General features: G+C 44.4%; 1 protein-coding gene across 3 annotated transcripts in view; it reads left to right on the top strand.

Moving 5' to 3' along the window:
* LOC124187701 (rho GTPase-activating protein 20-like) overlaps positions 1-12,853 on the top strand; it is a 76,665-nt gene that overhangs the window by 40,470 nt on the left and 23,342 nt on the right. The window contains exon 1 of one of the 3 annotated variants that reach the window (XM_046579744.1): positions 12,564-12,769. The exons of the other annotated variants lie outside the window; for them this stretch is intronic. Within the exon in view, the coding sequence (XP_046435700.1) occupies positions 12,683-12,769 (87 nt within the window). The 5' untranslated portion in view covers positions 12,564-12,682. Of the gene's footprint in view, positions 1-12,563; positions 12,770-12,853 lie in introns of those variants that run through there. 3 annotated transcript variants of the gene reach the window in all.

Genomic DNA, 12,853 nt, shown 5'->3' with positions numbered 1-12,853 from the left:
TTCGTTTCATACGTTTTTCGTTATGCCCTGAGGGTTTAACGACGGTCCATCAGCGGCGCGTTTTTGTGAAACGCATTATAAGAAAAGGGCTGTAAGAATTTAAAAAAAATTTTTAAAAATTAAAAATAAAAAACGGGGAGAACGAGAACGTTATAACGCAGACGTTCCGTTTATCGCGTGTTGATTTTTTTTCAACCACGTTATTAAATCCCTCCGGTTCTGAACCGTAGGACTAAGACGAACTGCGATAAGTAAAAGGGATTATCGCTCGATGCGACTGGAGTGAGGAGGGAGCGGGGAGCAGCGTCTCGCAGCTAAGAAAATATTTGTCAAGATAAGGGTGGAGGACAAGATGACGTGTGTCTTCTAGTTACTCGCGCTGCGCAGGAAAATAGCTTTCAATACCCGACGAAAACACACCGAGTGATCGTACAAGCCGAATTTCGTTTCTTTCGGATTTATAACCTGGCAGGTTCCGTCAAGTGGGTATATAAGGTATACCACACACGCGTATATATATAAGCTCGTACTCGTACGCGTAATTACAAGTCGCGCATCATTAGCGCGACTTTCATTCGAGCACGTTTCTTCCTCATCGTGTAGATAGCTGTGGCGCAATTTGCAACCAGTCACAATTGCCCGGCTGTCCGAGGCTCCTCATTAATTCGTCAGTCGTCCTTACGGTCCGCTACGTTTGGTACCGCGCAATCCACCGGCTCGTGCTTTTTGCACAGTGGTAATACACATCGTACTCATAGAGCGTGATCGATTTTTCCTCGTCTCGCTCGCTCGCTCGCTCGCTTCACGACCAATTCGCCCCGAAGACCCGAGAGTCCTCATCTTCGGTGAAAGCCTGATCATCGTTATTGTACTAATAACACCGAAGCCGCACCTGATGCTCGTGACCAAATCAAGGGAGAGTCCAACCCTCGAGAATATCCGCCAGACCGACTCCAAAGGGTTCCGCGCAGGGTCGAAGCCGAAGGACTCTCCCCGGCCATTTGTTACGCTCCTGAAAAGTTAATGCACCAATGGGCGGATTACCGGGCAGGGCGGAAAAAAATTGTATATGTATACTTGATTTGGTTCTTTTTTGAATCGTTATTATAAGATTACGTCCGACGCTTAAGCCGTCGCAATGCGGCCTCTTCTCGACCCTTCGAGGCGCACTGCCTTAGTGTGTAGTAGTTTCAGCGGTGACGTTAGGGCGAGAGATAAATGAAAAAATGAAAAATGCGAGGCGGAAAGGAAAGGAAAGGAAAGGAAAGGACGCTTTTAGCGTCCCGACTGCAGCCCGAGGTATCCCTTGGCGTTATCTACTTTCATACACATATATTCTACGCTATCCTCAAGTCTCTCGCGAGATACGCGTCCCCGGCGGTGTTGGAATTCTTTCTTTTTTTACTTTCTCTTTTTTCTTCACCTCGCACATTAATTCTCGTTTTTTGCGCAATTAGATCCTGCAGGAATAAGAAGAAAATAATCCTCGAAATATATTCATTATAAGCCCTGTACGCGGCAGCGAGAGTCCTTCGTATACCTATTTATCTCCCTCGTTCTTATCGTGTACCTGTGTATAAGCCCCAGGAACGATGAGGTGCAGGGGATTCAAGGCAATCAGGGGTATTAGGCAGCCGGCTTAAAGCCCGATGTCACCACGCGGCGATCCTCGTCTCTTGTTCCGGGGAGAAAAAAAACGAAATAAAGAATGAGGAAAAGAAAAAAAAAAAATTGGGTACGGCACCTATCCGTCTCGGAGAAATTCTCTTCGTTTATTATTCTGCCGGCTCGGGACAAACACGAGGCGTGTTCTCGGGCACGTACGCATTTTCATTCACGCTCATCGAACGATCTTTGAACCGATCTAAAGCTGGTCGACATTTGGATGACGGAAAAATGGGTGATAATTTTAGTGTGGTCAATCTTTGTTGGTGTAAATTTCTTGTCTCTTTGATCGTTGACAATTGTTCGTTCATCATTTGCAGCGTGAATTACGTATGCGGAGACCCGTTCATTAGTATCATACACCTTTATGTATAACTACACCCGTAATAATATAATATATTTTTATGCCCGTAATGAATCTACGAAAAACGTCCAGAACTTCAGAAAACTCTGGTATAAACCGATCCAACGACCGACGACCGGCTGGCCAAAGCAATAACGTTGTTTCACCGGAGCTATGCGATACAGGCTTCAGACAAAAGTTTATAGCGTGTTGAGAGTTTCATTCCCAATTTATAACCTATTATTATACAATACATACACTTCGTTCCCTTCTCAGTCAGTTAAATATTCCAACATTTCAAACCGCACGGTAACGCCCACTTGCCAGAAATACTGGATTCAGAACTGGTTGTTTTCATTCTTAACACATTTTCCTCAACCCATTTCCAGATTTCACGTAGCAGCAGCAGGAATTTTTTAGGACTAGCCACAGAGTCTTGACGACACATGGTCCACCTGCAGTTCTCATCAACAGAGCTGATCAGAGATTTCTTTTCACTCCAAAACCCTGGGGGATTCGAGAAGAAAAGCAGCTGACCTTTGTAAATTCATTATCACGCGACGTTCGTTCACGTGCTCGTCAAGCTGGATTCGAATTTCACTATCCGCCATCCGTTCCGCCTATCTCGTTTCTTTGATTTCGAAACCGACACTTGTTTCTGTTTGGCCAGTAATTCGTCATAGGCAATTAAGGCCTGGAGCCCGAGCTGCAATGACTTTGCAGCGAAAACATGTGGTGCTGTGGGAAAGAAACCTTTTTTTCTCTACTTCGCGGGACCCTCTTGTAGGCACAGTTGCACCGAGGGTGTCAAATTTTACCCGCGTGTTGCTGGCGGTTTTCCATTATAGCCTTTGCTTATATTTTTTCCGTTTATACCGTGCGTGGACGTTTCAGAAGTTGTCAGATTTGCAATTAACAAAGTTGTGATTAACAACGTTGAAACGCGGTAAAATAATTGGAATGGCATGAAATTAGTGGCGGAAATCGAGGAAAGAATCCAAGAAAATAGAACTTTATAATTTTCGGCGAAACTTGTTTCATAGCAAAGCAATATCAGGAAAAGCCCCATAGCCGTTTCAACGAAGCGATTATATTAATTGGTAAATAAAATAATTTTAACGGATGTGTTATTTAATCATAGCAGAATTGGAATCTACGATACTTTTGGGGGATTTTTAACGGGTTTTCACAGAGCTATTAGAGCTGTGAGTCCTTTGATGAAAATGGGATTTCGATTTCTTACTGCCTGAAAATTGAATCCCGTGTCGCATAGAAACCTTTTATTGTTTTGGTGCAACCGCGAAGGGATCGACGTTATCTCGACGTTGAGAACCCACGGTCCTTAAAATTTAAGACACAGTCAAGAGCCAATGGCTGGCTCGGATTTTATCCCTTCCAAAGCTAAGACCATGCATCCATCCTCTACAAGTTTTCAAGCTAGACTCGCCTCAGTTCAGCCCCAGTATCCGATACGCAAGCTGGTGCTTCGTGTCTTGTAAAAAAAAATTTTACTCCTCGGCATCGCGCGTGAATTTTTGTTGTGTCATGTACAAATATGTGTATCACTACAATTAAAGTCAAGGTGATTTTTACAAACCTTAAGCGTATCAATTAATTGACCCGAATTTTACCGGTTGAGAAAATACACAATCAGAAGCTTATCAAAGTTATTTTTGAAAACACTCAATTCTCAGAGTAACGAACAAATCAATTTACGAAATAGCTTTGTCTGAAAATTCATTTATAAAATTTCAAGTATCGTATTTAAGTCCTAACGGATTCCGATTGCTCACTAATGATTAACTGGAAATATTCTTGGGTACAACAGCTTAATCATTTCTCTAAGAAACGACTCTATAATTGTCAACTTCTGCGTAACCATTATCAGTTGCTAATGGTTAACAAACGGAAATGAGTTCTGAAAGATCCATTTTTTTATCCTCGATTCTCAATTTCTCGAACTTATCTCACGTCCTTCTATTTTTGCACTAATGGTACTTTTTATTAAAAAGGGCTCCTGTGTCCGTAATTCTCAGATCATAAACCCCGGGGCCAGTTTTATTTGAAAAATGATTTGTATCGCTCTACAGGTAGCGACCGACCCTCACCCCAGGGAACCGGGCAATTATACAGTGTTTCCGACGTTCCTCCAATGCGTGTAACAATATTTCAAATGGAAAAGAATTTTCCGCCCTTGCGGGCTGAAAGGAGAAGAATTCGTTCCCCAGTTTTAACACGGGGAATTCGAAAGCTCGGTGCCCACGGTCACGTGTAAGGGATTAGGAAACTTTAAATATTGACCAACGTGACTCTCGTTTATCGCACTTCCTCGTCTATATTCCCGTGCAGTCAGCCACCGTTGTCGTTAGCCGTCAGCGTTTAAGAGACAGTAGTTTTCTAACGCCTACCTCAAGATCCGAGACAAATGTTTATTTATTACGCGCTTACGTGCGTTCTCACAGTATCGACACGTCTGTTTCACCCCCTCTGCATTAGTTACTGGGCGTTAAATTTGATAAATCCTTGATCGGAGATATATATCTATACGGTTTGTTCTATGAATAGACGATTATTTTATGTAACGCAACAGTTGCCCCTCTTAAGACAAAGATCGTTAAAAATATAACGTTTCGTTCAGCGGTAGTGCGAGCCAATTTATTTTTGCTCGTTAACCTTTTAACACGATTTAAACTTCTAATTTATCGCATCAACCAATGGCTTGAATTAATTTATTATATCCAACTTACACAAGATTGCTCTCACTTTACTGCCAATGAGAATAATTATTATTCTTAACGAACTCGCAGTAAAATTATCGAATTGCAATCGAGTTTTTTCAGTTGTATTACACAGCGGGAAATGACACAATTGTAATGAATTCAAAACCGTAGGTAAAATCGATTGATACCTCGATAATGCTTCACGCGATTCGAATGATTGTACAAGTTACGCAATCGAACTAAACAAATGTGATATTTTTCTGTTACAGGTAAGCCAAGGCGATTTTTAAACCTTTGTATCGCGGTCGACGAGATGTGTCGCGGTAAGTAGAGTGAAATTTGAATATGTACGCCCGTCGAAAGGTGAAACGCGCGTCACAACGGCCGAACGTGACATCGAAGAAGAAGAGCCGATAATCCGAACGCCGTGCCGAGTGCATCGTTTCACACTTGCGCAGGGATACAGGTTTAAGGAATTTTAACAAGTTCCATACTAAATTGCTATACGCTTCAATCATTCGCGGCAGTTACCCGGAGGATTGGCTTAGTTACCGCGCGTAGTTACCACACCTCTCCCTCTCACCTTCTTAACTCTCCTCCTCGCCGCCGCGGGAGCAAAGAGAGCAGAATGCGCCATCGGTATCATCGTAACAGTTACACGGTTTTAGTTTTATCGTCGTTGTTTTTCTCCTACCGCATCCCATTTCAGTTTGTTATTCGCTCGATGAAGAACGGTAGCCGAAGCCGCGCGGCCGGCATGCGGCGATTCAACCGCCCCGATATCGTTCCGCGATTCCGCAATCTCCGTCGCATCTTTCCGCACGTACCCCGCGTGCATCTCGAACGCGCGTGTCGTCGTCTCGAGAAGGATTCTCCCTCCTCTTCCTCTTCTTCGCCTCATTCCCGGCATCCCATTACTTTGCCTAGATCGAAGATTCTTTACCGCCGCCGCACCGCAAGCAGAACCGAGGCGATCCGCAATGCGCTCCAATCGCATCAGCATCGTCGCCCTTTCGAATGCCAATATCAATCTCGACGGTAGCGGGAATCTGAGAGTTCCTTCTTTATCTTCCTCATTCCTGGTCTTTCTTGCGTCGATCGAACTGGAACAGACAGCCCCGATATATTCCAGTGAAAACTTCCGCTCTCACCGCACACGACAAATAACGAGGGCTAATCGACTCGCGTATATGTATTGTACGCAGAGTGCCGGAAGTACGGATGACACAATTTCCGGCCTGGAGAGCCGCGGTTTTGACGGTACGACGCAAAACGCGAAAGCCTTGTACCGATGATCGGTGCGATTATCGTGGCAAGGGTAGTTTATCGCAACGAAATCTCAGCCGTATCCTTTTCTCGCACGGCAAAAACTCACTCGAAATCGGACAGCTGATTAGCCGAATCCTTCGAAGTTTAGTCAGAAACCTAGTCGCTTTACCGAGTGACCAGCAACTAATAACGCTCAAATAACTTTGGTGACGAACGAAGAGTTCTTGGTATTAACTACGAGCTCGGAGTTTCTGCTGCGAATTCAATCGAGCAGCGAAGACGTGTATCCCGCGATTCGCGAGAACGCGGCGAGTTTTCGCGAACCTCCATTTCAGCCTTCATGCAGCTCTAAGTCGCGAAGCGCGGCGCGCGAGCAAAGTATCGGTTACGCGAGTTACGATGATGGTCCACGTATTACTCGCCATCGTAGTTATGGTAGATGCAAACGTAGCGCAGCCCGGCTACCACTGGTAGAACCGACTTGAGTTTGCGTGTACCTTGTATCCGGTATATACCAAGGCTACGGTCATATAAATTAGTGTAGCCTCTAGGTACCATTACAAAGGTTCTCAGTCCGCGGAGCACCGCGTGTCTAATCTAGCCGCATGTATACCTACGGTGCGTACCATAGAGTTCGAGTCGAGAAGCGCACCTATTTTCGATCCCTTTTCACCGTCCCAGCCTCTCGATACACGCCTCGGATGAAGAAAATAATACGCGCTGAGATACTTATGTAATGACATGTGACACGAATACCCTCCACACGGTATAACGTGCCCCGAAGCCGCCGCCGCCGCCGCCGCCGCCTCTAAACAAGGAATAATTTGTTTACAACGGGGTTATTAATTCCGCGGAGCAGCCAGCCGGACTGCAGGAATTTCACATCTCGATACGCCTGTGTATCGGGGATGAAAAATTGAAGTAATTATGGCGTGTCGATTGGACACGCTTAGCCCAGATAGATAGGTGGCGGACGATGCCGTGAGTGCAACCGAGGATCGTATAATACCCGGTTTATCCGTGCAGCAGCGTCGTTACGCCCGCGGTAATCCCTGCACAACAACCCGTCTCTTCGTTTCATTTATCCACAATGCCGAATTCTCATTTTCCCCATTTCTCGTTATATTGTCCCTCTCGCGTTGTTTGTTTTTTTTTTTTTTATTTTTTTTTTTTGCTTTGTTTTTTCTTTCCTGTTCATTTTTTCCAATCACATACCCGCGGATAACTTTCCAGAGCTGACCTCGTTCTTGGTTCAACTATTAACGCGGCCCATATCGTTGAATGTCACTAATTAGTTATAACTACGTGGAATGTTTTCAAAAACGAGGAACAAATACCTTGAGCACCGCAGTCGTGAATCACACACCGTACTGTTTCCATCGTAGTAAAGAATTTTCCTCACCTGCTTGTGCCCCGCCCGTTTCACTCGCGTTTTTCCGACTATGGTATATATATATGTATAACATTATACAAGAATGTTACGCATCAACGCGCACGTGCGATTATACCTGCTTGTTTGTACGAATAATTCCGAGATGCGGGTGAAAATTGTTTTCCGGATTCCGTAACGCTTACGCGAAAATACTTGTATCAACTGTTGGTACACGGTTATTCCATTGAAAATGTATGAAAATTTTGAAACGATTTTCAAGTCCCGCGATCTAACGGCTGTCGGAAAATTGTCATAGTACGGAATCGCTTATAGTTTCTCGCCGAGCTTTTTCAATTAATTTTAGTCGAGAGCCGTCGCCTAGCGGCCCCCGACGCACGTGTGCATCCTTCAACGCGGCCTATACTTGGCATGGCACGCTGCTAGAGCCACAGTGTCTCGGTTGTGCGCCAGCCAGACGCTTCTTGCTGCATTTTGCATCTCGGACGTTGCACGCGCCGCATCATCTCGCTGCACTTGCTGCCGGTCGTCGAGTATTAAAATACGAATGTTGGCCGGTTGATTTTTCGCGAATCTTACCATCACACTCCGATACGGTGTGCGAATACAGGCAAGAGCGGCTTACAATTAGTGATAATCCCAGAGAAGGGGAAACGCCGATTTTTCACATGCGGAGACACGAGGATTTCATTGCGAATTATCACTCCGTGAATTCTCCAATGAGATGTGGTGTATGGTGTAAAGATTGTACAGTGATGTGGTTCAAGTTCCACAAGGGATATTACAATGTTCAAAAGCTTCATCAAGATTTGGTGAGTCCCTTTAAATTCTCGTGTAAATTTGTCAGAGCCGAGTTTACCGTTACTCACCTCTTACCCATAATTTCATACCTGAGCCGCATAGCCACCCTTGTCCGATTTACCGTTACTTTACACGTTTAAGCGTTCAAACTTTATACCTGCAGCGACAACTGGAAACTAGCTTCTGGTCTTGAAGGCGAGAAATCATATTCTTAAGTCAGAGCTGAGGCGAGCCACGCTATCATAACATGATATTGAACTGTCATTGATTGCATTTCAATAAATTACTTCCATCGTGAGTAGGTATAAATGTTCCATTCCAAGAAATTGCACTTACAAGCGATCAGTAGAGCTAGCTCGGCCGCGATTTGAGCCGGTGATAAGTTCTGTTCGTTCGAAGCTTATATAGACGGGACAGAATTTTTACGATCTTGATAGATAATCACTATCGCGATACTCCGAGATGCATTTTCTCTTCGTCGAGGTGCCGACCAAACCAATTTGTCACCCCAATCACCACCGCAGCACCCTCGAAAACCCGACACTTACGCGGCTCGAAAGTGCAGCCACTTGTGAAGGAGAGTTCCTGGTGTGAACTTTGAGGACGAAGATTTTTTCCGTTAGTCAACGCGACTCCGACGATCCGACGAATGACCGGGGTGTTATTAACCCCGTAATTATAGCCTGCACGCAGTCATGCGGATTGCGCATGTATCGGACGCATTCGGTGCACTCCTACGATCCTGTATGCATGGCAGGGCGTATTACACCGGGCGTGTACAAAACCGCACCGCATCGCACGCACTCAAGCAAGCGAGGAGGGTACTGTTCGGAAGCTTAGTGCTATCGCCCCGATGCCCGTCCGCTTAGCCAAGCGTGAGATAGTCTGCTTGGATGGGTTCCAGTTGGTTATTTCGATGCAACCGCTCCCTTCCCTGCCCGCCCTCCTCTCTCCTCATTCTCTCCCTCTCTCATCGGCAAATGGTCCTGCACTTCTATTTCGGCTCGGAAGCTCTTCACGTAAGCGTATCCGGTTACGGAAATAAAAGTATAAGGTAAAAATAGAGACCGACTTGTACACGCTCGTTCATCGGGATCAACCTTACGTTGCTAGGCCATCGTGGTCGGGATGAACTAGCTTTGCACTCCGTAACGAAAAGTCATTTATCGGATCCATGGATGAACAAAAAGACGAATAATAACTATCAAATTTTTTTGGAGGATGCTCGGAAGGTTGGTTTTTTCTAGGGACTCGAGTGTCTCGAGAACTTTTTCTAACGCGACTGTTTTATCTTAGTCGGTGATTAACGGTTCAGAGAAATCATTTGACTTATGATCTTTTAAATATTTTGACGATAAAATGCTTTTGTTAAACAAACGTGATTAATTCTTATCCGAAAACTTGCAACGAGATAATTATTTACTGAAATATTGGTAGCTAGAGAATTATGTGAAAAGTATCGAAAACTTTTATGCACACCTGATGTTAGGCTAACGCCGTATAAATAGGATATAGCAGATTTGTGATTTTAGGTTACGTAGAAGTGGAAGCTGAAAAGAATTTCTGGGTGACCCAGGATCCTATGTTGACCCTAAGTTTATTATTCGAGGAAGAATTTACCCCGAGAAAATAGCTGCCAGACTTTTGACGCAATCTTATATGGAACGAGGCTCACCCTGTAACCAAAAAGAGTGTGAAAAAGGGTCCCCGAAATACGCAAACGTGATTGAGTGATACCGGTTGTTTAGCAAGATTCAAAATTCACACCTGAATATTCACACGCGTTTTAATCGCGAAGCGATCGTCGTGCACAAACTGAGCAAGCCAAGAGGTCGAAACGGTGCAGCGAAACACACCGAAGAGCGAATCTAGTGTGCAACCTAGCGAATCGGATTCGGTGATTCATACCTGTCGTCTTCGAAAACGTGAGGATGCAACAGGGGCCTAGCTAAGTTTTGTTGGCCGAGGGTCATTGTGTCCTTCAAACACTCGGTTCATCCCTTATACACAAGTTGCTGAAGAGCATCTCATCAAAAGTTTATCAACGCACCGTTGGGCGTAGAAAAAAGGCGGAACTCGTACTATTTCCTTTCCGCATTTTACATCTGAATAGGTGCGTGCATTCCGGCTGAGATTTTTAAGAAGGGTCTGAACGTACCGGGAGATAGAAATAGGAAGCTATTCAAGTCATACATAATTCATTCATTGATTACCTTCTTCTGTGAACCTGCTCATTTTTACCGAATCTAATTTCGTCTCTCTTCTATATGTACATTCGGTAATCAGTGGCGACAGGTATACAAAGGTTCAAAACACGTGACACGGATTAGGCGGCCAACTTACGCATGTAAAATATTAATTGCTAGAATGTGTCCTCCAGCATTTGAGGAAGGGTCGATGGAATGTGGGAAAATTTTAAAAACTCTTATTTGTTTCTACGGATATATTCTAACGAGTCTTAATACTTCGAGAGCTGTAAGCCGCGGCTTAATTCTTTTTCCTATTTCTTCTCCTCCTCCTCCTCCTCCTCCTTTTCCTTCCTAAATGTTATTGCTTCTTTTTGTTTGTCATCGGCCCCTCTTGTGGAATCTTTCGAAATGGTATTTTCGTTAACGAGTAATTGATTAGTTAACTAGCCAGTGTAACTATCCGTACCATAAGGCGTGTGGGTAGGTATATACATATACATGGGTACATAACGACGATAAGCTCTAACGATTATTATTACCCTATTTAGTGAGCGATGGCATTAAACGATCGTAAAACTTTCTACATGCGGTAATCTGCACCGTTGAATAAAACGGATTATTAATTAAATAACACCAATAATGACCGAAACTAACAGTCTGTAATGCCGAGACATACGTTCTTTACGTGACACAAACATCATGGAGACGATTTGACTCTGAGAAATATTCAAATACTGTGACCTTATGGGGGGGGGGGGGGGGGGGAACGTCCGAGCAATGGCGAATTAACGCGAGAAAGATGACGCGAGGAAGTGTACGTATGAGATTGGAATGTACACAGTTATAATACACATGTAAATATACATACCTATAATATACCACGTTCGAAATTTAAATGTAACTGTAAACCGCAAATAATTACTACCGAACGCCGGGGTATAATACGCTTGCACTCGAAGACTGGTTATTCTGGACTTAAACTAGGCTAGGTTAACCAAGGTTAGGTTAAGTCAAGAAGGTTTATATGCCGAACAAAGCGTCGCTAACGGCTTCTCCGTACATAACCCGCATTAAACGTATAATAAGATCGAACCGAGGCCCAACCCAGCCACTGGAACACGCCAGATTTTATTACGTTCAGGTGTAAGTGTACCGCGGTCAAGTATGCCGTATATCTTACAGAACCTCGACGAGGATCAATCCGCGCTGTAGGTGTACGCGGATTACAGATGAGTGATACTTATCGTCAGGTACGTACACCTACCTCTGTACCTAATGAAATGGACGAAGGCAGAGCCGCCGTTCCTCTTACTACGACTCTTCGATCCGTGAAAGAACGCACGCCGATCCGATAGGTAAGCCATACGATAAATATGCGGGACGGATGACTGTGCAAACATGACACAGTCTCGCTGCAACATTAACAGCTCGCGGCACTTACTACCGTGTATCGATACTGCACAGGTATGTGGAACTCGATATCGCCCGACATGTCGATATGCAGTCAAACTGTCCATTACAACCGAGTGTACGCAGGCAACCAGCCAACCTGTTCACCCGCATCGCGTTATTCTATACTCCCAACGCATATACGCTTATACGCCACAGGTCTAATTGCCTAGCGTTCCACCGTCAGTGATAATTTGTGTTAGTTTCTCTTTCTTTGCGGAATTTTACTCCCCCGAGACTTTCTTTGTCGACTGCAGAAACTATAATTTTCTGCTGCCCCTCCATTACAGTGCCGGTTGTGAAAAACTCCTTGCAGCTCTATGCACCTTGCAACGAATGTGCATGTTCTGAGAGTATTTTTTTTTTTTTTCTCTCTCTTAGTCACTTGTGAATTTTTCACTTCGTAATTGTGGACGCCATTTTGTGCACCTATTTTAAACCCAAAACCGGCTCGTCGGTTAATCCAGATTATAGTTCGGCTGGCCATTCGATTTTCTTTACGGGGACGTGCACTGCACTGCCGGACTGCATGGAAGCTTCTTAGAATCTAAGAATTGTAAAATTACACCGAGGGTCGAACCCCCGCCGCCCCTAATTTTACTGCCAGGCAACTTGTAGGTATATTACCGCTACCCCCACAATGCAGCGATCGCAATGTCTCTCTTAGTCTTCAGTCTGGCGGCGTACCTGCGGAGTTCAAGACGTGCGTCGGTCTCTCGAACGTGGCTCAAACGACTTTGACACTTTCCCTCGGAATTTTAACTCTCGATAGTGCGTTGTCATACGAATAGTGAGATGTTCGGTGCATCGACTTTGATTAATAAAAATTTCATCATGTTTATCGTCACAAGTTTCGATGTGTAACGAAACTGCACAGGATCTCGCGGCGAAGGAATCTATGTGGAGTTACGTCTGGCAGAAACTCTTCAATAACAGCTATCAGGTCAGGAAAATATGCATACGTGACGTTTAGACCATAATTTATTGTGAAACGATCGATTAATGGAATTGAAATATTTGAAAATCG

The sequence above is a fragment of the Neodiprion fabricii genome, chromosome 1 (genome assembly GCF_021155785.1).
Source record: "Neodiprion fabricii isolate iyNeoFabr1 chromosome 1, iyNeoFabr1.1, whole genome shotgun sequence".
Lineage (NCBI taxonomy): Eukaryota > Metazoa > Arthropoda > Insecta > Hymenoptera > Diprionidae > Neodiprion > Neodiprion fabricii.
The sequence above is the reverse complement of the archived record's forward strand: the minus strand, read 5'-3'. Positions and strand labels throughout refer to the sequence as shown.